Here is a 26,950-nt window from a genome sequence, read left to right as displayed (position 1 = left end):
AGAGAAAGAAAGAAAGAAAGGAAGGAAGGAAGGAAGGAAGGAAGGAAGGAAGGAAGGAAGGAAGGAAGGAAGGAAGGAAGGAAGGAAGGAAGGAAATAAGAGAAGTATGCATGATACACTTTTAGATTTAATCTGCATTATTAACATTTTCTCTTATCACTCTTGTCACTTAAGTCTGGACAATCAACAAAATAAGTCAAGCCCTGGTTTGTAGCATTGGCCAGTTTTCAATGTATAAATTTCCACAGTGATAAAACAATCAACTCTAGATAACTTGGTTCCAACTAAGTCCATGACACAAAAAAAAGTATCCCTGCACTAAATAAAGTTGGTAGTAGGTGGGGCACCAGGATATATGAAGTTTGTCTTGGAGACTCCTCAACCACTACATCTGGTGTCCTATTGTCAACATGATGCCACTAGGGCTTCCTGCTGGTCAATAATAGAATAGGAACCTGAACCCAGGTCTTCTGAGTCCAAAAATACAATATTCTTCCTACTTCTCTGTATTACCTCTGAACTGGGATACCTGAGGGGTAAGGTATAAGAGACTAAAATCAGAGGATTTTATTCCAGGAGGGGATCTCAAAGGTCATATTATATTTAGACCACCCATTTCATTTAATTAAGAAAAATGAGTTCTAGAGTGAACCTTGCTCAAAGTCACAAGACTATATAATGGCAGGGAATCCATATAAGAGACTATAATTCAGACAGGAAACTATTCAGCAACCAATTCTATTCAATAATATGATTTCTACAATCAGTCAATCAGCACTTATTAAGCAGCCACAGTGGATCTGGGCACTGTGCTGAAGATTCAAAGTAAGATAAACCAATCCCACCTCTCAAGAAGCTCTGGATCTAATGAGTGAGACAATATGAAAAGAACTATGTACAAACAAGATAGAGACATGATAAATTGGAGATTGACTCTAAAAGAAGGCACCATGAATAAGATGGATTGCAAAAAACTTCTTATAGAAGGAGGAATATTAACTGGGACTTGAAAGAACTTAGAAAAGTGCAGGGATAATGATGAGTAAGGAGAGGGTTCAGGAATGAGAGAAAAGCAATGAAAACATTCAGTCAGGAGATGCAGAACAAGGAGGCTAGTGTCACTAGATTGCAGAATACATTTTAGGGGAATAAAGAGTAAAAAAAGACTGGAATGATAAAAAGGAGCCAAGTTCTGAAGAGCTTTAAAAGCCAAATCAAAGGTTTTCTTCTTGATCCTAAGGGTAAAAGAGTGGCATGGTCCAAGTTGCATTTTAGGAAAATCATTTAAATAGCTGAGTGCTGTACAGATTGAAGTGGGAAGAAACTTGAGATAAGAAGATTAACCAGTAGACTATTTCAATAATCCAGCATGAGGAGATGAAGACTTGCCCCAGAGTTGGGGCAATGTCAAAGGAGAGAAAGAAGAGAGATGTGACAACAGGAAAAACTGATTAGATAATGGAGGAGGGGAGGGAAAAGAGAGGAGTCAAGGAAGATACCTCAAGGATCAAATATAAATCTTTTTTGGTATTTAAAGCTCTTCACAACATGGTACCCTCCTATCTTACCTGACATTTCACAGCACTCCCCTCTATGGCACTCCACTGTCAAGACATTCTTACTGCCTCTCACATAGTAAGAGCCTAATAAATATTTGTTGATTGAACAAAATCTATTAAGCAAAAACTACTTGCAAGATACATAGGATAGGGGGATAATCATAATAAAACTAGCATTTATAAAGTACTTTAAAATTTACAAAGCAAGATGACACCTGGCAGAATGTGGACTAGAAAATTTTCTATATCTACCTGTAGGGGTAGAAGAAATTTATCTCCTATATCAGTGATGGCAAACCTTTTAGAGATGGAGTGCCAGGCCCCACTCCCACCCTACCTCCCAGACTAATTGTGCCATGTCTGCCCCTCCCCCAAGACCACATGCTGTGCCCCACCTCTCACTGAGTGCCGGTGCACTCTGCCCCTCCTTTACCCCACACAGGGGAGGGAGGAAGTGCTCCTAACCAGCTGCTGGGCAGAGGGATGGTGCAGTGAGGAACATCTTCACTGAGTGTAGAGAGAGGAGGGGAGTGGCCTGAGTGCTCCACTCACCTCCAGCTCTGCCTGCTGTGAGCTGCCACCTTATCTCCTGTGCCCTCCCACTGGGCTGCTGGGCAGAGGGGTGGGGGATGGGAAAAATGTCATCAGCACAGGTGAAGAGGAGGAGGGGAGCAACTGAGGCCCACTGCCTTTCTGGTAATGAACCCAGTGGCAGTGGTGGGGGACAGGCACATGCCCATAGAGAGCACTCTGCATGCCATCTTTGGCATCCACACCAAAGGTTCACCATCACTATCCTATATCATGGTAGCTATACTAAATGCAAAGGATCAAGGTGAGATATTCTGGAGAAAAATTCATAAGGACTTGGTGAACTGTTGAGTTTGTAGAAGACAAGGAGCAAAAAGAAACTAAAATGACTCCAATTTGAAGACTTGGTTACTAGAAGGCTAATTATTTTAGTTCCTTGTTCTCCCAGGATGACAATGGGTAATAATCAATTAATTAAATAAACAAATCTTCTTTTAGGTGTTTACCAGTTAAAGAGTTACAATTCCCTAGGTCACACAATGCCTTTGATTAATTATCATACATTCCCCCCCCCAAAAAAAATCCTAAAGAGTAGAGCTAGTGGTGGAAATTTAGCAATCTAAGTTCGTTTTTTTTTTCTTTTTTAACTCTTACTTTCCATCTTAGAAAGATCACTTTGTATTTGTTCTAAGGCGGAAGAATGGTAAGGGCTAGGCAAGGGTTGTGACTTCCTCAGGACCACACAGCTAGGTAGTGTGGTGAGGCCAAATTTGAATCTAAGATTTCCCTTCTCCAGGCCTAGCTCACTATCCACTGAGCCACCATGATTTCTTCTTGTTGAGAAAAAAAATACTGTACTTTGTGGAGGGTGACTATCTCTATTCTCCAAGAATCACATCTCAAAAGTTGTCTTTACATAGGGAAAAGCTGAGTCCTATCGACTCTACCCAGAAAATAATGCTGTCATATCTGCATTCTACTCTGGATAACCAGAGAACTCCCAACTGAAGAAACTTTTATCCAACCTTGGTTTTAAGGAGGCAGAACAATGTCATGGGATAAACACTTGACTTGGAGTCAGAGAATACAGGTTCCAGTCCTGTCTCTGTCACTCAGTCCCAGAGTGACCTTGGGCAAGATGAAAAGATTGAGCTAATTTACCTCTTCCCATTCCTTTTGCCTGTTCGTGTCTCTTCAGTCATGGCCTTTTATTTCCCTATCTGGTCTTGTCTGTCCTAAAGACTTAATCCAACCATTAGTGATAAAAACAGATACATTCATAATAAATGGTGTATTGCCTAGTGCTGTATCAGCTATAGAGGTAGCTTCCATAAAAGATATGTTTGGGCCATCCTTGTAGATAAATATGGAAAAGTTACCAGCCCACATTCAGCGAATGAAGAAGTACAAATATAGTCATCTTTGTTTTTCCCTTTCTTTTTCTCTCTCTTTCTTTCTCTTTACTTGCAAAGGTCCATCCTGAAAACATCAGTGGCATTGCCACAGTTAACAGCTGGAACAGCCTTTTCCCTCATGACCCTTGACGTGTTCAGTTTAACATCCTGGCCTCTTCCAGTGAGGTCAGGCTAAAACCTGGAAGATATCCCAGCCATTATTTACTTTTTACAGAGATAGACGAGAAATTTGGGTACCAAGAGCCAAATTCACACACTAAGTTTGTCGCCCTATGGGAATTTTCCCATTCACAGACTTAGGCACGTAACTCTATGACACTTTGCCTGGGGGTGAAAATAATCATCTCCTGCTTGCCTTATTCTCAGCAGGTAAGATGACTGCCACATTTTCTCAACAAAGAAGAAGCAATGATAATAGGAGTAACAATTCATACATTTACTCAGCATTTTAAGGGTGACAAAAAAAACTTTTCTTGCAACAGACCTGTGAAGTAGATACTGAATTCATTATTCCAACTTTGTAGATGAAGAAACTGAAGTTAAGACAGATGAAGTGACTTCTGCTAGTAATTGAAGGAGCCAGGAGTCAAATCTATTTTCTGTTCCCAAATTTAATGATCCTTCCTCAAAGTTAAAGACACTGACAAGAAATTTAGTCCACCCTTTCTTTAGCACAATTTTCAGTGGATGTGTCCCCTTTCAGACTCCAAATCAATCCAAAATCTTATAATACTGCAATGTGTTAAACATAAAGTATATCATCCCACCCCCTTTTGTTGCCCAAACAAAATCAATATCATGATATCTAAAAAAAAATTTAATTTTAGAATAAACTGATGCAAAGTGAAGCACCAGGAAAGCAACAAACATGATGTCTACAACAATGTCACTAGAAAGAATAATAAATAGCATCTACTTCAGAGAGTTATTGTAAGGCTCAAATTAGATAATAATTATAAAGTCCTTAGCACAGTGCCTGGCACATAGTAAGCACCATCTAAGTATTAATTTATTAATAAGCACAACAAAACAATTAAAATCATATCTTGTGCAATTATAATAACCAAACTTGGTCTCAAAGAAAAGATATCAAGAGGCACTAGTCCCTTCCTTGCAGAGATGGGGGATTATGGCTTGGGAACACTCCATAAAATGTCAGATTTTTTTCACATTGGTTAGTCTTGCTGAATTATTTATTTTCTTTTTTTTCCTTTGTTATTAAGCCCCTCCAGGAGGAGGCAGATATATTGGGGAAAGTTGGTAATGTAAAAACAAAAAATGTCCATTAAAAACTTAAAAAGCATTAAAGGAAGATGCCAGCTTAAAGACTCCCCTATAACAAGTTATTTTATTCATACATTGGGACCACATAAAATTTCTTTAAAGATTACAATCCTAAAACGGCTGTGTTCAATAATCCTCTGATTAGTAGGGAGACATGGAGATATATACTCAGCCATAGTACTTGCTACTGTCATGGACAGTGCCCTGAAGGATCCAAATGGAAAAAGAATTCCCTAAAGATGATGGGAATCCCCTAGCTACTCTCCTTTGTGGTTGAGAGAGTCCCCATTCTATCCAGCCCTAGAATTCTATAAGAATTTCTCAACTAGATCTATGACCACTCAAAAGAGATCTATATAACAACCATATAAGCCAATTGAATGAAGGATACTTGTAGTCCAAGATTATGACATGAAGTAAGATGGACAATCAACTGAATTCAGCTAATAATACATATATTTAGGGCAAGTACTGAAAATGAACAGTGAACTGCGAATGGCTCTAAATGGCAAGTTGAGAAGTTTATATCTGAATCTTCAGGCAATAGAGACCCAGGAATTTAAGTTTCTTAAGAAAGGGAGTAGTAAGGTCTGGTCCGTTTCATAAGATTTGGGGGTGGGGAATGACAGTATGGATGGAAGATAAGTTAAGAGAGAGGAGAGTTTGGAAACAAGAATAACAATTAGGTTACTGATTTTCCAGTGCATTGTTACTGACATTCAATCTCATCATGATAAGAGAGTAGACAACTACTGTACTTGCATGCAGACCTTTTAACTTTTTTAAGAATAAGGCATTTAGCAGCTAGTCAAATCCTACAAAGCAGTATTACCTCTTCAATCCCTAATTTGGACTTCTCAGGTACTTCAAGTTCACACAACCCCAAACAAGGACATGATTGTGAAGCAAATTAACAGAATGATTACCTTGTTTATGAGGCATGCTGTGTTCTGTCAAATAATGATTAAAACTTGAATAAGTCGTGATTGGTTCCATTTTCAAAGGGATGGTTAGGCAATTTTTAGGTGCAGGCAATAAACAGTATACTAAGTGAAATGACAGCCTCATTTAAATATATTATTACAGAGCATGAACTTGATTTTACCCATATAGAATTTTGAGCAAAAACGTAATTGCCAAAGAAGCATTCAGACTAAACTTCATTATAATCACTCACCCATTGTTGTATGCCACTATTGATTACAGTGAGAACAATTCATCTGAGCTAAAAGCATTTTAAAAAAAGAACTCATGTCGTATTAATCCACTCCTTAGTAACCAGGCACATCTCTGGTAATTGAAATGTCTCTACTTGAATTGTACTGAGGCTGTGTTATACCAGTTACAAATTTCAATAAATGTCAATAGTCTGATTTTTATTTTAAATGTCTAATTGTATGCATTTTAACTATGCAAGGTGCTGAAATGATGGAGTAGTATTTAGTAACTACCAAGCTTGGTGATGCTTCATCGGGTCTATTAAAACCAAATTTTGTGTGACTACGAGAATTAGAATGGATTAACATTTGTTCTTGCATGTTGGGGACCAATACAATACTGTTTATTGCTATATCAAAGTCCAGACCTAGGGATCCATGTTTATTTGATGTCCACATTTCCTAATACTTTGTGAAAGCACTGCATTTATTTAGATTTGTTGTTGTTTTTCAAATACTTTGATACTCAACTGAAGTTCTTTACAGATGGTTCTTCACGTGATGGAGAAGATTGGGTACAGAACAAGAGAAATATTTTTTAGACACAGCCAATACAGAAATTTATTTTGTTGGAATGTGCATTTTTGTTTTGAAGATTTTGTTTTTCTTTTTTCCAGTAAGAGGGGGAAAAAATAGATGTGTGTTAATTTAAATTTTTTAATTTAATTTTTAAATACAAGGTAAATGCAGGGGCTGGGAGCGGGGAAGGTGGGGAGGAGGGGTCCAAGGAAGGCACTATCAAGAGGTACCCATGCTAGCCATGTCCACTTCAAATCTAGCTCATCTTATGACTCCTAGGAATACTCCACACCTGCTCCCTTGGCCTTTTCAGATTGAAAATGCCCCAACTTCAATAGCCTCTTCCTCTAACTGATGAGTTTGTCCTCCATTTGAGGAAGTTCCTATGTCAACTCTGCTCACTTCAAACCTACCTCAGGACATGTCTCCTTGGACTACTTTTCCCTTTCCTCCCTCTCAGCCTCCCCTGCCCTTTCCATCTCCCTTTTTACACATAGCCTTCCCCCATTAGGATAAGGTTCTTGAGGACAGGAAGTATTTTTTTTATATTCCCAATGTTCATTCTTTTTATCTATCTATCTACCTTCCTATCTATCCATCTATTCATCCATCCATCTATTTATCTACCTATCTATCTATCCATCTATTCATCCATCCATCCATCCATCTATCTATCTATCTATCTATCTATCTATCTATCTATCTATCTATCTATCTATCTATCTATCTATCTATCTACTTACCTACTTATCTACCTACCTAGCAGCTAAGAGAAATAACAAAAAGATTTCATGTAGTAGAAGGAGGTTCTTGAACAGAATCTTAAAGAAAATATGATTCTAAAGAAGAAAATGTTCTAGACAGGGTGGACACAGTGCAAAGCCACAGAACCAAGCAGTGTAATGTTAAAGGAATAGGAAGAAAAGTCAATATGACTAGAATATGAATACACACACACACATATACACATAAAAGTTAGAAACAAGCATTTATTAAGTATTATTTTACACTATACTAACTTCAAAATACACTAAAACATTTGGAACACTATATAGTGAATTCTATATTTCAATAGGAATATTCAGTCATTTTTTAGTTATGTCCAACTCTTTGTGACCCCTTTGTAGAATTTTCTTGGCAAAGATACTAGAGTGTATTGCCATTTTCTTCTCCAGCTCATTTTACAGATGAGAAAACTAAGGCAAATAAGTTTAAGTGACAGAACTAGTACCTAAGTCTACATTTGAACTCAGGTCTTCCTGAGTGCCACCTATACATATACATTCATTTCCCCTTCAATCCTATCTCCTGAGTGCTCCACCTCTTTACCAGCTTAGACTCTCTCAGAATAACTAACTCACCCAGAGATCTGCTCTCCTGACTGATGAGTTCCCATTAGCATCACCATATCTCGAGGAGCCCCAGTCACTCTTCACTGTCAGCTCAACTCATTCTTCCATTGCTCTACCTTCTCTGCAGCCTCACCTGCCCCATCCTCTTAGCCTGGCCCTCCCCTTTATGTGGTGTCTTCCCTCAGCTCCTTGAAAGTAAGGACCCCACCTTGTTCTCTGGCATTTGTAAACCCAGTGCTTTGTACAGTACCTGGCACTGTAAAAAAAAGTCTTAAATACTTTAGCAATGCTTTTTTTTTAATGTAGTTTCATATAGAATCTTTTTTCCATGTTTTTCATGTATTAAAATACTTCTTTGGCATTTACATTCAGAATAAAAAATAAAAATATTTTAAATTGTGAAATATTCCCACTGCATCCCTTTTCTCAAAAGCAGCAGTGAAGAGATAGAAGTGGTATAAGACCTCTCATTTTTAAGTCTCATTTTCATCTTGATCTTGTTTTCTCTCCCTTACGCTCTCCCAAAGCCTTTCCATATCATAACATGGAGTATTAAAATTAAAAGCAGTAACATCTGTAAAAATTTGTCTGGGGCAAAGGTCTGATTCATTGTGAGGGAAAAGCCTCACCAAAAATGGCACTTCAACCTGTTTGGTTTAACAAACAGTATTATATCCAGAGGTTAGTTCTAGGGTTGATGATTTGTCATAAAGGATTATTTTCTGAGGACATCTGAAAATGGCATAAAAAAAGGTATCAAAAACTTTTTTTTAATGAGGCTATCTCAACTTGTATAAGGTAGAAAAGGATAGAGGTGTTTCAGAATATTACAAGAACCACAATCATGGCTGACTGGTAAACGACTTAACAGATATTGCCGAAGGCTTACAGATACTACTGGATCGTAGTAGCTAAGTAGAATTTCTACTTATCTTTTAAACCTTATGAATTTCCCTTCAGTGACCCAAAATTCAGGTAGAAATATAATCAAGCCCTGCATTCCGGTCATATTGGATTGAATTACAAGACCTGGGATCAACCCCCGGCTTTCTACTGGACATCAGGGTACCCTCCCATCCGGACATCTAATGGTTCTTTTTGACCCTTATGAACTTCTAGATTTAAGATGGACAAATGGCTATTTCCTTCACATTTCCATAGCATATTATATTGTAGCTTGATGTATACAATAACACACCCCTCCCCCTTAGACTAAAACGTGAGTTTTTAAATAGGAACACATCCTTTCATCTCCCTGAGAATCAAGATGAGTTAGTAAAAATGAAGCTTTTTCAATTTACTTAAATTTATATTAATTTCTAAACACCTAAGAGGGATAAAATATACCAAATGTAGCAAACCCCAAAGTATCTTTATAAGAATACTTTCATGAAGGTAATGGTTCATTATAATGCAAAACATGAAGACTGGTGTAAACTGTTTCATAGTTAAGAATGCACATGTGAGAACATACAAAATCACAGGATCCTAGATTTCAAGTAAAAGGGACTTTTGATTTTATCTAATCTAACCGTTTCATTTTAAAGTAAACTGAGATTCAGAAGTGTCCAAACACAGGCAGGGATTACCGTAGCAGCATGGCATTAATTGAACTGAAGACATAAAAAGCCACCAGAATTGGCTAAAGGCAACCATAATCTTGGTTTAAGTAATAGTGGTGAAACCAATTTCCACTCCTCTATAAAAACAAAAGCTCTTAATGACATTTGAGTTTAAAATCCTTGGCCATGACCTATAGTGCTATCTCCAGTTTCTTCAAAAGACCTCTTAAGATGTATTTAAGAGCAGAGAGGTAACACAGTGGATAGACCAGGAATGGAGTCAAGAGAATCTGAGTTCAAATTTGGCCTCAAATACTTCAAAACTGAATGACCCCTGAACAAGTCTCTTAGCCTTGATTGCCTAGCCCTTGCCACTTCTTTGACTCGATAGTAAGCAGGAAGTTTGGTGTTTTAAGAAAAAATCTATCAGAATACCCTTTTATATTTTAAAACTTGCTCCCTTATCCCACAAGGCTGATTACTAATAAGAGATGTATCTCTCCAAAACTGTATAGATTTTAACTAAATTTTTAAGTTATAAAATTAAATAGTTTACTTAGGAAGTCCTTTTAATCTGATGATAGCAAAAATGATCAGATTTAAATGCTTCAAATTATGTTTCCCTCATTTATCACGATGCAGAAACCACATAACATGCAACTTAGTTTCGAGTGCCTCTGGAATCCTTAATTTGTATTCTCCTGATGCCAATAAAGATATCAATGCTGAAAAACACTGCCAATTTTCCTGCATGAGTACTACACGGCACTTGACCTGAGATCACCTTTCTGCTTGAAATTCTCATGCAGAAAATCACACTTAATTTCAATCATTACTACATTTTGTACTTTGAATGCAGTCTCATGACCTAAGTGAGTTATTAATATAGATAACTGCGCTGCTGCTTGTGTAATTTTGGAGAAACAATTGTGAAATGAGACAAGGTTATGAACAATGGACTTTATTTAATCATTGCTGCATTTACAGCTGGAACTCTGGGAATTCAAAATTAACATCTTTGCCTGTCAGCTTCTTATAAACGCCAGAAAATGTTTCTACCTGCAAGAAAAAAAAAACCATCATAACACTTTCACTCCCATGTTTCATCAGTTTAACAAAGAATGCTTTTATAAAAATGAATTCTGTGTCGTGAGTTAGAAAAACTGAGAATTCCCTGAAGAGTATACCAACCAAAGACAAATTTAGTCTTCCCAGTGTCATGAGATAGACCTATACCTCATTTTAATATTACACAAGCTTCTATAATATATGGGTATAACCATGACAGTCAACTTTGGGTGTTGAAATTGGATTTTTAAAAAGCTAGTGTAATATGCAATTCAAGTTCAAAACAATTCCTTTCTTTGATTGTCAAACTAGACAAGGTTTTCACTGATGGCAACTGCCATCATGTAATCAATTGTGCTTTTACTTCTTGAGATTTAATACTATGCAATCTTTCAGAAACACTATCTTTACTTACAGAAAACCAGTATTTCATCCTAAAAACTGCTCTTAACAGTTTCAAATTCTTCATCATTTCAATGAAAATAATCTCTTTTTTGAAGTAAAAGCAACCTTTCATAAAGCAACCTATCACCCTTGGTGAAAAACTGAATAGGTAAAAATATCACAAACCTATACCTACAACAAATGAAAGCTCAACTATAAAATAAGGAAATCATTTATCCAGAGAAAATAAATGGACAATTCAAGTTAAGCTGAACCAGTTTGGAATTTGGTTCATAATATAAAAAGCCCATGTCCAAGGACAGATAAGTCTACACACACACACACACACACAAACTACTCCTAAAATATTACTGATCTACGTTACCTTGTGCTCCACATTGTTCTGCTGTGCTTTATCCAAATGGACCTTTATGAGTCTGCTGCCATCTAGTTTCACACGGATTCTCTTGCCAACAATTTCACTTGGAAAGACCAGGTCTTCAAGGATTGCATCATGCACAGCAGTCAGAGTACGACTGAAAGCCAATAAAGTTATAGTCAACTGAACTGATTGTACCTTTTGGTGAAATGACATCTATACCGTTTTACATGCTATATCTACTAAATGATGAACCAGTTTTTAAATAGAGCAGTCAAGAGTAGGAAAACAATTTCATTGTAGAGAAATATTATAGTGCAGTTGTACTTCTACTTGACTATACCAGTGAAACAAAAAAACTTTAGCCAACTAAGCAGAAAAGACTTTGAGCATGGACCCAAAGACAGCTCACTCTGGCTAAATCCAAGGAGGGTGACCACTTAGGATTTCCACAAAGTGATTTGACTGCAGCAATTAAAGGAGCTATGAATTGAGTTGAGTTGAATACCAACATAAAGGAAAATTCAGTTATATCTGATTTTTAATAAGCCAGACTAAATCATTATAATATGCTATCTTTAGAAATATCAATGGTATATTATTTTTGTAACAAGCAAACATCTTTTAAATCTTTCTGTCATAATGTGATTTTCTTTTATTCTCAAGGCAGTTAAATTAAAAAAATACCTTTACCCATAAGTCTGTACGGTTTAATTATATAAACTACATTTGATAAAGACAAAGTTTTCTCCATGTGTTTTATAGAATCATCATGCATGCTAGTGAACATGAGCCTTTCTCATTTAATACTCTATAAAATTTCTTTGGCATGTTCAAGTATTTCATACTCCGTTAACTTTTTCAGAACATACAGTCTAACAAAACCTACTGACATTTAAACAGAAAACTATAGATCATAAAACTTAACTGACAAAAATCATGCCATACTAATAAACAATAAAACTGTATTCCATCTAAAAGTATTGAACTAGTGAATTTTTCCAGGCTTCAAAGAATACAGTCAAATTCTCACTTCTCTCCTATATAGTAGATAGGGCATTTAAGAGGAAAGAAATAAACACCAGTGCCTGTTTTATTTGCCAACTATCTGAAAATGCTATGCAGTATTCTTATATAAGTAAATGAAAATCAGTAAATTGGATGCAAATTAGACCTCCATTCACATGGACATGACCCTGAAGAAAAACCTCATATACTACTGAACCCAGGATCATAAATTTAGCTCTATAAATAGGCCAACCAGTTCAAAATCCTTATTAAACACTAAAATTGAGGCCCACAGAAGTTATGTGACTTACCCAGTCACATGCATAAAGAACTTTTCATAGTTCTACACTGCCTCCCTTTTTGTTTCCCTAAAACTGCTAAGTTAAATGGCAGCTGATAAGCATGCCATTATTTTAACCCTAGTTCCTGGTTCTGTACATGGCTACTGGATTCTCTTCCCTCAATCATACCATTTAAATTATCAGTCCTTCCCTATACAATTTCCAGGTGTACATTAATTTAGAAATGTGAAAAAGGAGGCAGTACTACCTGAGCTTTCGTGTAGTGGAGCCAACGTTGAATGTAAAGTCAAAGGACCTTGATTTAGATCCTGATTTTGCTATTTAGATGTGTAACTGAGTCTTAAGTTTCTTCATCTATATAATGAAATGGTTGAACTACATGATTTCAAAAGATCCCTTCCAGTTTTAAATCTTTTAATTCCAGCAACATAAAAACTTAAAAGGTCATTCACCTATCTTCAAACATCTTTGCCTCTTATTCCTCCCATTCATTCCTACTCAGTCAAGACCATGTCTTCCTTTCTCTACCATCCTAAATCACTTTTATTTCCTCATAGTCCAAATATTAGTTTTCCATCCTCCACTAGCTCCTTCCCATTCTGCTTTCTTCCACTATTCTTCCTAAAGCACATTATTCCCCAGTTTTAAAATCAAGTTCCTCATTACCCACATTTTTAAAAGTCTAATCTTAGGGGGCAGCTGGGTAGCTCAGTGGATTGAGAGTCGGGCCTAGAGACGGGAGGTCCTAGGTTCAAATCTGGCCTCAGACACTTCCCAGCTGTGTGACCCTGGGCAAGTCACTTGACCCCCATTGCCCACCCTTACCACTGTTCCACCTAGGAACCAATACACAGAAATTAAGGGTTTTTAAAAAAAAAAAAAAAATTTCAACAGTGTTGTCTTTAGAGTTGCTTTAACCTCAAAGACCAGACAATAGGCTTTCCTATTCAAAACTGTTAACTAATTGCCTTGTTAGATATTTTTATACCCTTTTACAAAAATTTCTCATTGGTCTTCTAGCCCTGAATGTCCAACCCATGTTACATTACCATTATCAGAATTAATCTTTTAAATACTATCACCACTACCTGAAACTCCATTCAAATTAAGTTAGATCAAAGAACAAATGTTAGGAAACCCTCTCCTATCTAGTCATGTATGTTTGCATACCATGAATACCCATTACCTATTCAATCTGCACAAGAATGAACTTGGTTCAATAGTCAATTTTTAGGCAAATGACACTTTTTATAGACCTCTTTATATGCATACACACAACTCTCTAATTCTAGTCTCTATCCTTGTGTTAAAGCAGATATCATTAGATCTATGTCTGTGAGACCACCATATTGCCAATCATAAAACTTTCACAAAATCTGATCACCTTTGATTCTTTACTTGACATGTCCAATCAGTTTTCCTAATCTTGTTACTCCTTCCTCTGCTATAACCCTCTCATCCATTTTCTTCTCTCTAGCCATAAGACCACTATTCTCATCTATCAATTTTTATACTTGGGCTATTATAGTAAGCCTCCTTGCTATAAGTCTCTCCAACCTCCCACTCATATCTTTTGCAGTCCAAGAGATATTCCCAAAGTACAAAGTTCTGACCACATTGCTACTGTGTTTAAAAAACTCAGGTGGACAATAATAAATGGTCTTATTAGGAAATTCTGTGTCAAGTCAGTTCAGTCCAACACACTTTACTGGACAGAACAAAGTTACATCAGTAATTTAACCCCAACTGCCTAGTATTGATTCTAAGAAGGTAATTGAGGGTTTTAAAAAGGAAGGGGTGGGGGGTGGACTGGGGTTCCAAGGCCGAAGACTTGTAAAGGTTAGGTAATCAAGGTTAAATGACTTGCTCAGGGTCACAAAGCTAGGAAGCATCTGAAATCCCATTTTGAAACCAAGACCTCCAGTCTCTAGGCCTGGGTCTCCATCCAGTTAGCCACCTAGCCCCACTCCCCAACCCTGATCAATTCACTTTTGATTTGAACACACAAATCTAACAAAACACTTTGAATAAAGCATAAAATTAATGCCTTTCCAAAATTGCATTTCTTTAACACTTAGCTTCAACTCAGTGCTCTGAGTTCTCTTAACTTATTCACAGTAATGAAACTTTGTCATTAGATAATAAACTCCATATTAATTTTATTAGTCTCTCCCTACTTTACTAACCTTCAAAATTCTCATGAATGGTTGGTTTTGTTTTTCTCCAAACAGTCCCAACCACACAATCTTAAATGCTGATGTATTTGTCTAACACTCTTGTTTCATAATTCTTAAAATACACCTCAACTCCAGTGACTTTTCCCACCAATACATATAAAAGTACATACCAATGCAACTAACAACAATATGGAAATGGGTCCTGAACAAGGACACATGTTACAACCAGTGAAATGTGTGGGGTGGGGGGAGAGCGGGGGTGAAGGGGAAAGTAGGGGCATGAAGCATGTAAACAGGTTAAAAATGAATATTAATAAATGTTTAAAAAAAGAGTGTGAGGGGCAGCTGGGTAGCTCAGTGGAGTGAGAGTCAGGCCTAGAGACAGGAGGTCCTAGGTTCAAACCTGGCCTCAGCCACTTCCAGCTGTGTGACCCTGGGCAAGTCACTTGACCCCCCATTGCCCACCCTTACCACTCTTCCACCTATGAGACAATACACCGAAGTACAAGGGTTTAAAAAAAAAAACACAAAAAAAAGAGTGTGGAACAATAGAAATAGTACTCTTTTTAAAATTAGAAGACTGTCACTAGGCTTAAGTAACTTAATCTTCCCTTCATGTCTAAAATAAGGAGTTTAACACATTCTCTTTAGCTCCAAATCTAAGAGCTCTGATAGCTTTGTGCCTTTTTTTCTTTTGAACCTTTACTTTCTGTAATGTCTCTATCTATCTTATTTTTATAATATCAATAATATTAAATTATTGATTACTATCAATCATCTAGTAATGAAGTTAAGATAAAGGTACTGTCTGGCACTTCAATCTTAGAATACCTTTCATGGAGCTTTCTATGGTGGCTCTCAAAATGAGGTTTATTTTATGTCTTTAATTCCAGGATTGCCAAGTATCTGAGGAAAATCACAAAACCAGGCTTGACTAGGTCAATTAAAAATTTATGTTGACAGCTGGATGGCACAGTGGTTAAAAAGTCAGGCCTGGAAGAGGAAGACCTGCGTTCAAATTTGGCCAGAGAAATTTCCTAGCCTGTGACCTGTAACAAATTACTCAACCTCATTTGCCTAGCCCTTCCCCTTCTGTCTGAAGAGTTTTTAATTGAACAGAAGGTAGAATTTTTTTCATTTTTATTCACAAATTTATAATGTCACTTAAACCCTGTTACTCAGTAATCTTTTTACTCTTGCTCCTTCCCAATAACCCTTCTTCCAGCTGTGTCAACCACACTCTGAATTTCCTTTGTCACCCAAAGTATTAAAAATGGCACACCACAGGAATCAAATTACTGAACTTGGAATTAGGAGACACCCTGGGGCAAATCCAAACCTTGACCTAATAAGTTCCTTAATCTCCTGGAGCCTCGAGTTTCCCCATCTACAAAATGAAATACTCATAGACTACTTCAGGCTTGGTTATAAGACTGTGTTATATCTAAAGGGATGTTAAAGTGCTACATAGATGTAAGCTGTTATCTAACAGGTTTACCTCTGCCCCATTTTGCCTTTTAAGGGAGTTAATAAAACACTAAGATACCTTTCCATTAAAATGCTATTATTTAAATATTGCCTGTTTCTCTGTAACAAATCCATCATTCCTATATAGTAAAAAAAAAAAAATCCTATGCATGTTTTGTAATACTAAAAAGCAATTTAAAGTTTCATCTTAATGTATGAAAGCTGGGACATATGGGATTACTGCATCCCCTTCAACCCACATTTGGATGCTGTTTTTAGTTTAAGTCAGCCAGTAAGACAGAATATTAAACACAAAATTATAAAAAGATAATGGAAGTCAGGCCTAGGGACAGGAGGTTCTAGGTTCAAATCTGACCTCAGATCCCAGCTGTGTGACCCTGGGCAAGTCACTTGACCCCCATTTGCCTACCCTTACCATTCTTCTGCCTAGGAGTCAATACACAGAAGTTAAGGGTTTAAAATTTAAAAAAAAAAAAAGATAATGGAAGGATACAGGATAATTCAGATTTCCATAACATTTCAATGGTTACAAAGTAGTTTCCAAAACAACCTGGTTTTAACACAGCAAATAGCATTATCCTTTTTTAGAAGAATCTGATTTGCACAGGGTCATGAAACTTATCAACTGGGATTCAAACCTATGTCTCCTGGCTCAAGATAATTGCCTCTATACTTTATCTCCAGCAAGAATCATTTAGCTACTACTTGAACATTTTAGAAACTTTTATAATTGATTATAAGCATTTTTAAGCAAGTGAAAACTAATTATGGAATGAACTCTAAAATATTACATTGGCATGAAGCACCCTTTAAATTTCTGAAAAGTGAATATACTTAGTACTTAAACTAGACACACATAAATGATCCCATGTAAAATCTTCTGAACATCTTTTCCATTTTGACTCTAATCAATTACTTTTTCTATCCTATCAAACATTAGTTTTGACTCCCAATGAACTAACAGTATACTCACCTTCTTGGACGCTTTTGCTTATTTTTTGTACGGCTTTTTCTTGTTGGCTTAGGAAGAATTCTTCTCTGTAACAAAGATTGTAGCAATTCATTATTTAAAAAACAATCTATTGAAAAAACTGGCTTACCACCATCACTCCTAAATTTTTTACTATTACATATGAGAAACAAATGAGTTTCAAAAGGTAAGGAAACCCAATCATAAAATGTGAATTTTTTAAAAGCCCAGAAATCCAGAATGACACCACTATATTATCTTCAGTTTAAGTTTCCCAGGAGATAGACCTCTCAAGTTAAAGAAAACTTAAAACCCAAATCATCTTTCCTAAAAAATGTACAAAGGCAAAAAACACCACCAGAAAATAACTGAAAAATCCAACTTCAGGAACTATGAAAAACTTTCAAGTCAGATAAATTTCTCCATCCCTCACACAAATCACAAGTCTGAAAAATTCTTCAAGACTCTACTTGGACCCCATCAATTTATATTCTAAGATGCTGTTACAAAAATGACTAATTACAAAAATTTTCTTCAGTTACTTCATATCTATATGTTACCTACTTTGAAGGCAAGGGCCATAAGACTGATTTTTGCATATTCCTCAGACATTGAATAGTGTTACAAATCAAATAATCAATACTTTCACTTAATCTTTCAATTATATTTTCATCCAGGACCATCTATACTAACACTACTAGATCTTGACTCTTTCTAAAAAAAATATTCTTTTATCATCCCATAAACCTTAGCACTTAAAAGTCATTGCTACTAGGCCCCAAATTAAAAACGAGTGACCTTTAGTTAAAAGGCTAAACACATACCACAAATAACTATTTTATCACCTTTCAAAATAACACCCTGCTATTCAAAGGGAATCTATCCAAAGAGTAGCCCTTAAATTCCCTAGTCTATAATGCCTTCTGGAATTTGATTTTTTCTCTCAATTTCTCCAATAAACAATTTTTAATCAATGCTATTTGTCTCTAAGCTCTTTTGAAAATTTTGGGGATATTTCAATCATATTTCAAAGATAACTCAAATGTGCAAATGACTTTCCCTCATCTACATCCCTAATACAAAATAACTTTTCTTCCACATACTTAAATGACCCCATTTTATTTATTATGCCCCAAACTCACTCCCTAGAAGTTTTAAGGATCTGACATGACAATATTTACCTGGGCAATAAAGACCACATGTTTGCCACTGAATTTTTTTTCCAATTCACGAACTAGTCGTACTTGGATCTTCTGAAAAGATTTTAGCTGAGGAACTGGAACAAAAATGATGATAGCTTTTCTGCCACCACCAACTTCAATTTCCTAGGATTGAAAAACATTCAGTCATTCAATTTATCAACTTACTCTTTTTATTAAAAAGCCAGCACTGCATAGTTAAGTACTGTTCACCATACAAGACTTATCACCACTTCAGTTTAAAACTAAGTGGGAAACTATAGTACCTAAGCGAGGAGATAAAATGCATATCCTTTATAAAGTATTAAACATCAATAAAGCCAATTACAATTAAAACTTCCATTGCAACTATTTACATTAGACAAATCAATTTCATCTAAAAAAAATAGCTTCTTCTCATTCATATCTGCCAAAAGAATTCTTTATCCATTTACTGTCATTCCCTTTTACTCTCATATATAGTCAGTCAACATGTACTGTTCTAGCTCCCATTTCTTCACAAAAGTTCTTTCCATGTTTCTTGGTATCTCAAATTTGTCTATATTAATTGTACTCTATCATTTCCTTATTATCAATGCACAATTTATTTACTCATTCCTTTATTGGACATTTAAGCAGCTTCTAAATTTTTTTAATTATAAGATAATGAACATATAGGACTTATAACTGGATACAGGAAAAGGCAGTTCTTGATAATATTGTACAATTATAAGTCCCTAAATTGATCTTTATAGCATGATCTACAATCTTTTCCAAAAATATTCTACTAGTTTGCAATTTCACCACCAATATGTTGATGACTGGTATGAGGTGATTTATCACAAAATTATTTTGATATGCACCTTTCATTATTAACAAAGTTGAACTCTTTCACCCAACTAAAGTTTCTTCTTTCAAGAGTAGTCTGTTCAAATCCTTTGCCAACATCCATTGTGGAATCAATGGGAGAAAACTTTAATTGCTTTTTATAAGAGTTTATGGAGGGGCAGCTGGGTAGCTCAGTGGAGTGAGAGTCAGGCCTAGAGACAGGAGGTCCTGGGTTTAAACCCGGCCTCAGCCACTTCCCAGCTGTGTGACCCTGGGCAAGTCACTTGACCCCCATTGCCCACCCTTACCACTCTTCCACCTATGAGACAATACACCGAAGTACAAGGGTTTAAAAAAAAAAGTTTATGGAGAGATTTAGCAAGTAGAACTGGACTTGGATAGTAGGAATTTTCATTTAACTTGTATGATGAGCAAATCACTTTCATTCTGACCCTGTTTCCTCACCATTAAAATAGATACTAACCACAATATTTAAACTGAAAGTAATGTACATAGTTACAAAAATCTTAAAGTGCTACATTAATCAGTTATTTTCAGATGTCATATTTTTAATGTTATACTTATAGTCCCCAATCTCCTTAAGTTTCTTTTGAGTATATTGTATATGGTAACTAAGTTGATTGTAATGTAAATAGGCCATATCTCTGTTTCTTGATAGTTCCTATTTGTTAGTTATATCTCCTCCATAATATATATGAAAAATTAATTCAAATTTTTTATTTTTATCCTCTATACCCTTTCACATACTGTACAATTAGTACAAGTTCAGTAAAACAGTATTTAAGCTTATAGTAAGTAGCCATTTTACTCTATCAAAAAAAATAAACAAAATGACCTAGACCAGCATCTTAGCTTTTTTTCCTCATCATGAACTGTTCTCAGAATTTTTATGCTTTTAAATGCATGAACACACAACATTTCAAAGGAAACCAGTATTATTCAAACAAGGATGAAATCTTTATTTTCATCTAACTTCATAATCACCTGTTAAGAACCCCTGGCCTAGATCATTTCTAAACTCTTCTAACATTGCTACTCATTCAAACAAAAAAATCTTCAAATCCACTATCTCAACCATGTCAGCAAACTTGATAAACACACAATATTCTACCAGTTAGTTATATATGGTTGTAAAAATGATTGTGTATTTTCTCTTCCCTAAACATTTATTTAAGCAAGCACATACAATGTGCTAGTAGTCTCTGTTCTATGTCAGAGATATAAAGGTAAAAGACATCCTTGTTCCCAAGGACCTCAGCCTAATCAAGTAAAATGATGTGCAAAAATACAGGATAAATTTGAAATAGTCAACAAAAAGGGAGGCAAAAGAATTAGGAGGTATCAAGAAAGGTTTCTTGAAAAAGGTACAATTTTAACTGGGACATGGAGGGAGAATATTTCAGGCACAGGGGATGCCTTGGAGTTTGGAAATGGGAGAAGGATGTGAAGTGTAATAAAACTGCAAAAGTGGGCAGAGTCAAGTTTTATATTTGATCCTGAAGATGACTGGAAGCCACTGGAGTTTAATGAGTATTGTTATATGTACCCTGGCGTTATGATTATCATTTTGCTTTTCATATTGCATCACAAAATGTCATTACAGTAGGACAGTGACATGGTAAGACACATGGATGGGTTAGAGTAAGTAAAGGTTTGGGGAAGGGAGACCAACCAGGAGACTACAACAATCCAAGCATAAGGTGATCAGAGGATCTGCACCAGGGTAGTAACAGTGTTAGGAGAAGGGATAGTATGAGATGTCACAAAGATAAAATCCAAGAGGCCTTAGCAATAGATTGGATATGGGAGTGAGAAATCAAAGATGACAGTTACCTTCTCAATGGTAAAAAATGAACTGGAAGAGAGGGTTTGCATTTTCATTGGCCCCCATCCCTCTCCTCTTCCAGTTCCTTATTACCATTCTACCCAACCTGAATAGAATATATTTGAGCTAAATACATACAAAAACAAATAAATAAATAAATTAGCAAAAGCTTAGAAACTAGCCAAAAGCAATATGGGGCTTACACTAGTCCAAGACAGAAAATTGAAAAAAAATTTTACGTTTTCTTGATAGAACCAACATTAAGTTTCTAACATCAAGTTTTCATTTCCCAGAATCTGGTGCACTTCATCTTACTTTGATATAACTCTATGACCTTCTCTCATGAACAGTACTGAAAAAGTTTTTTTAAGAGTTATACCTTGTAAGCGGTTGACTTAGTAAAAAAGCTCTAGTTACTCCAAGGGACAACCCCAAAACAAGAAAGACAGAAATTAAAAGCTTCTTTACCTTAGCTGCTGTAATATTCAGCTCTCTTAATTGAGCCTTTAAATCAGAGTTCATCTCCAACTCCAATAGAGCCTGGACAAAAAAATTGAAAATTATTAAACATAAATCTCAAAGCTTTGCTGAAGGTGGGAAAAGTCTGCAAAACGGATTTCCAACCCCAGCTCCCCTCTAAGACATCAAAAAGCCACCACGAACTGTGTAGGAGTTTTATACAAGCTGGATCTGGGTCAAGGATTAACCCTTCCCCGGTTCCATTCTTCCCTCCCCACTGAAACCAGCTCCACGTGTCCAGGTAATTACCAGCTAGGACCCTAGATTTAGAGATAGAACTAGCAGTCTCATGCACCCGAAACTACTTATTCCCTGGGTACAGAGTTCCTTCCCCCCATGAATGTCAATTTCCTTATCTGCAAAATGAGGAGCTGTATTTCCAAGGTACTTTCCTTCAAGTCTTAACTCAATTCCAACATTCTACAAGAAACCTTTCTTTATCCCTAGAAGATAACACTCTCTAACTATCCCCTATATACTTTGTTTCTACAGTTATTGGTACCCGATTCCCATTAGTGTGTACTGCTTGAGGACATGAACTTTCTCTGTGATCCTAGTTGACTCAGCACTGTGGGTTGGTACATAATAGGAGCTTAAATGTGTGTATTTTAAGACATTGCCTTCTAATTCTAAATCTTCCGATCTAACTTTTTTCCCTTCTCTGGACTCAGTGGTCGGTAGTACACTGAGAAGTGCAGTGGATTTGAAATCCATCAACAAGTACTTATTAAATGCTTACTACGAATTACAACAGTTCCAGGTTTGGGGGGGGAGGGGAGGCAGAGCCTGTGTAAATCTACTGTAACCACTTTCGGAGAAATCTTGGAAGAAGCCTTTGCTTGCTATTTCTGAGTTTCTTATCCTGTAAATAGAGCTAATCTTCCAACTCCACATACTATGATCCTATACCCCAAGAGAAGAGGGCGAGATTGGGGCAGGATTTGGGGGGGGGGGGTCACCTGTCAGTAATCCCCAAATGGACGCACCTGTGAAATACCAGACTCGAATTCGTCTGGTTTCTCGCCATTGGGCTTCACGATCTTGGCGCTGGAACTGAACATGGCACCGCCTGTAAAGCACAACACAGAGCGCCTTTAAGACGTGTGCGCGGCCCCCTCCCTCCCAGTGCCCAAGCAGACCCAAGCCCCCTCCTCTCCCACACCGCCACGCGGGACAGTAGGCGGGCGGGGCGCGGCTCCTCCGACAGCCAGCACCCGACCCCGCCATTCCCCGGCGGGACAGAAGCTGGCCTGGAAAGTCTCCCAGACGAGGCCATCCGCAGCCCCAGACAGGATAATCTGTTGTATCCCCATCCCAGGTGTCAGCCCCGCAGCTTTAACGCCGTCTTCGGAGCAACATTCAAGAAAGTAAAAGGAGGAGAGAAGAACGAGGCCCGGGAAGCAGGAGTTCAGTCACCCACCTCGCTGAGCGCCGGCCTAGGAAGAGGGAGAGCTCTCGCGAGAGCACGACAAATCTCGGCCGCAAGAAGAAGGACCGGGTCGAGGGGCGGGGCCTAAGGGAACCGGCGCAAAAGAACCGGAAGAGAACCACTGAAATTTCCAGATGGTTACAGGAAGTGATTTCCGGGGGACTGTTAATTTTGTAACATGTCAGGCTAAAGAGTTGTCCTCTGCACCAGAGTAAATAAAAGGTTTGCTCACCTTGCGAAGAGATAACGACCCTTTGAGCTGGAGATCCCAGGGTACTACTACGGGTTAGGAGCCCTAGAAACCTCTTTTCTTTGCTTCTGTGTTCTGCCTTTCCTTCCTGTCTTTCTGCCCTACCTCGTGCCTTCTGGTTCTGCCCCCTGGCGCTGATTCTTTAGACGCCTCAATCATCCCTCCCAAGTGAGTGGACTTTCTGTTCACCAGATAAGTAATTTTTAAAAGGATAATACCGACTCGCACTTAATATCATTAAAAGTAGTTTTCACAATAACACTATGAGGGAAGTAGTATAAAAATTGTTATTCCCATTGTACAGACGAAGAAACTGAGGGCCAGAGAGCATAGGACCTTAGAATTGAGAGGGCCCTTCAGAGATCATCTTCAGTTCTCTGTTGTTTTTTATTCTTACTCTCAGCCTTAGTAAAAATTCTTTTAAGACAGAAGGGAAAGGGCTAGGCAAATGAGATTGTGACTTTGCCCAGGATCACACAGCGGGTATCTGAGATCACATTTGAACCCAGGTTCTCCTGTCTCCAGATCTGGTGCTCTATTACTGAGCCACCTAGCTACTCCCAATTCTCTGTTTACAGAAGACGCCAGTGAGTGACACAGCCAGAATTTGAATCCTGTTAGTCACTAAACATGTATTAAGTGCTTGTTGTGTGCAAGGCACTATACTTGGCCCCGAGAATATAAAAACCAGAAAGTAAACATCATGCATTCATAAGTACCTGAAAACTACAGGGACAAGAGCTAAACCTGTAATTCATAGGTGATTAATGCCCCAGTCCTGCATGAAGGGCAGGACAGAATTGGGGAGATTGAGAGAGAGAAGAAAGGTCCAATCTCTTCAGATTCTTATGGCTTCCAGCTTCAAGAAGAAAGATAAATGACTCCGATTTCTCTTTAGCTCTTCTGAAGGAAGAAAGGCCCTGAAAAGAAGCCGACATGAAAAAAGATAGGAGTCTCTATCCACAGTTTACTACACTGGAGACTTGGGGAATTTCCCTTTTGGATGAGATTTGTGACTCGGTTGAGCTTAATTATTTCATTTCCAGAGGAAAACTCAGTATTGTCTGTATATATTCTCATATATATACTTTATCTGATTTCTGTTTTGCTGTCAACTTGGATAAATAGATTTCATCACTATTGGTTATGTGTGTTCATTATGGAACTGGTATTTAGAGAGAAGGAAACCAAGCCTTAGATAGAAAGCTTGCCATCAACTTCCCCATTAATGATCAGCTATCAAGAGTATAGCTTGAGGAGGCAGCTGGGTAGCTCAGCATATTGTGAGCCAGGCCTAGAGACTGGAAGTCCTAGGTTCAAATCTGGCCTCAGACACTTCCCAGCTGTGTGACCCTGGGCAAGTCACTTAACCCGCATTGCCTAGCTCTTACCACTCTTCTGCCTTGGAGCCAATATACAGTATTGACTCCAAGATGGAAGATAAGGGTTTAAAAAAAAAAGTTTAGATTGAGCCTTGAAGTTATTTCTCCTAGACTAACAATATTTAAGATTAAAGTTAAATAGAATTCTAACCCAACACCTGCTCTCTCTGAGGAAATCAGAGTGGTGTCCCTTCTTCTGCTTCTCCTCCTAGAAGGAATTAAAGTCTCCTTTAGAGAAAGGTGGAAGGAGGAGAGTCTACAGATGTCTACTCCTGCCTTCCTGAGAGAACACATTGAGATAGCAACACTACCAGGAAGGAGGCCAGTATAGCAAAATCATTTAGACTGTGCAGAGGAAGATTAAAGTATAAGAAGACTAAATGTTAGGAAAGATTAGCTAAGTCAAGGAGGAACTGAAGAGACATGAAGGTAGGGAGACCAATTAGAAGTCTAGTGAAATAGTCTAGATTAGAAGTTATAAGGCCCTAAACTAGGGTGATGACTGGGAGTGAAGAGAAAAGGAGAAAAAGGGAGAGATATTAAGAAGATAGGAACAAGGGGGCAGCTGGGTAGCTCAGTGGATTGAGAGCCAGGCCTAGAGCTTGAGAGGTCCTAGGTTCAAATATGGTCTCAGACACTTCTTAGCTGTGTGACCCTGGACAAGTCATTTAACTCCCATTGCTTAGCCCTTACTGCTTCTTCTGTCTTAGAACCAATACACAGTATTGATTCTAAGATGGAAGGTAAGGGTTAAAAAAAAAAAAGAACAAGATTTGACATCTCTTGGATATTACCTAGTAAATATTGTCAAATCAGGTCAATCTAGCTTTTTTCTGTTGTTCTTCAGTCCTGTTCTGTGACCCCATTTGGGGTTTTCTTGGCAAAGATGCTATATGGGCTTGCCATTTCCTTCACCAGCTCATTTTGCAGATGAGGAAACTGAGGCAAACAAGGTTAAGTTTTTGCCCAGAGTCACATAGCTAGTGTCTGAGGCCAGATTTAAACTCAGGTCTTCCTGACTCCAGACCAGACATTCTATCCACTGAGCTACCTAGCTGCCCAGAATTCTTGGGGGAAAGGGGAGGACTGAGTGTGTGTATGTATGTTCAGTTATGACTGACTCTCTGTGACCCCATTTTGGACAAATGATGCTAGAGTGGTTTGCCATTTCCTTCTACAACGAATTTTATAGATGAAGAACTGAGTCAATTTTATAGATGAAGAACAAGTAACTTGCCCAGAATCATACAGCTAGTAAGGGTCTGAGGCCAACTTTAACTCATAAGAATGAGTCTTTCCAACTTCAGACCAGGTGTTCTATCCACTTTGCCATTGAGCCCCACAAATTCTCAGGTAGTAATTAGGGAAGCAGAGAGATGAGTCTCAGATCCTCCTGACTCAGATCTGATAGGTCACTTTTAACTTTACCAAAATTCGATTTATTTAAATTTAAATTATTTTTATTGGTTTTGTTGCTATTGAAAATGAAGTTAAAACAAGTTAATTTGTTTAAGTTCTTAATAAGTACAAGCACCATTCAAAGCTAATGGGGATGCAGGGGGAAATTTGTTCCCCTTGACCAGGAATGACCAAGGCACACACAGAAGAGCCAAGAAAGAATATTAATAACTGAAGGAACCAGTAATGGCTTTCCAGAGCTCATAGTACTTGAACTGAGCCCTAAAGACCAATAATCATCCAAAGTAGGAAGAGAAAGTAAATTCCAGATATGAAGATATATTATAGTTCAGACTCACAGAGGAATCAAAAGTTGCTAAAATGGGAATCTATGTTGCTTGACTATTTGTTATGAATTTTTGTCATTATATCCCCCATCCCACTCCCATCCCTCCCACCCTGACATCCTAGTAACATCTCTTAAACTGTATATAGTTCAGGGTTAGCTAGAGAGCTAGTCCTAGAGAACTCCTGGCCTCAAATGTGACCTTAGACCAATGGTGGGCAACCTTTTGAGCTTGATGTGCCAAAATTCGCCAAAAAACAAGCATAACTCAGGTGGTGTGTCACTTCAAGAAAAAAAAACCATAATTTCACGATTTTTATAGTTTAAAAACAAAAATGTATAATTGTAATATATAACTATTTAATAAACCAAAATAGGTAAATTAATATAGGTAGAATTGTCATCTATAGTGCACAGTGACTAGACTACACTACAGCAAATGTTTCATCCTTGGCATGCAGCCCCATACTTCTCTGTACACAGCCACATGTGGCCATGTGTTATCGAAAGTGACTATGTGTGTCAGTGCTAACACATGTATCATAGGTTTGCCATCACC

The 26,950-nt window shown here is 37.4% G+C and overlaps 1 protein-coding gene across 1 annotated transcript; it reads right to left on the bottom strand.

Annotated features, from left to right (window-relative positions):
* Positions 1–10,384: 10,384 nt before the first annotated feature.
* Positions 10,385–23,026, bottom strand: RPS7 (ribosomal protein S7). The gene is made up of 7 exons (XM_044660939.1): positions 23,007–23,026; positions 22,573–22,655; positions 21,536–21,607; positions 18,397–18,540; positions 17,219–17,283; positions 11,277–11,427; positions 10,385–10,498 (listed from the first exon to the last, which is right to left on the bottom strand). The coding sequence occupies exons 2-7, from the start codon at positions 22,645–22,647 to the stop codon at positions 10,421–10,423; spliced, it is 585 nt and encodes a 194-aa protein (XP_044516874.1). The 5' UTR covers positions 22,648–22,655; positions 23,007–23,026; the 3' UTR covers positions 10,385–10,420.
* Between the last annotated feature and the right edge of the window lie 3,924 nt (positions 23,027–26,950).

This window comes from Gracilinanus agilis, chromosome 2 (assembly GCF_016433145.1).
Source record: "Gracilinanus agilis isolate LMUSP501 chromosome 2, AgileGrace, whole genome shotgun sequence".
Classification (NCBI taxonomy): Eukaryota; Metazoa; Chordata; class Mammalia; order Didelphimorphia; family Didelphidae; genus Gracilinanus; species Gracilinanus agilis.
Note: the sequence above shows the minus strand (reverse complement) of the source record. Positions and strands in the feature narration are given on the sequence as shown.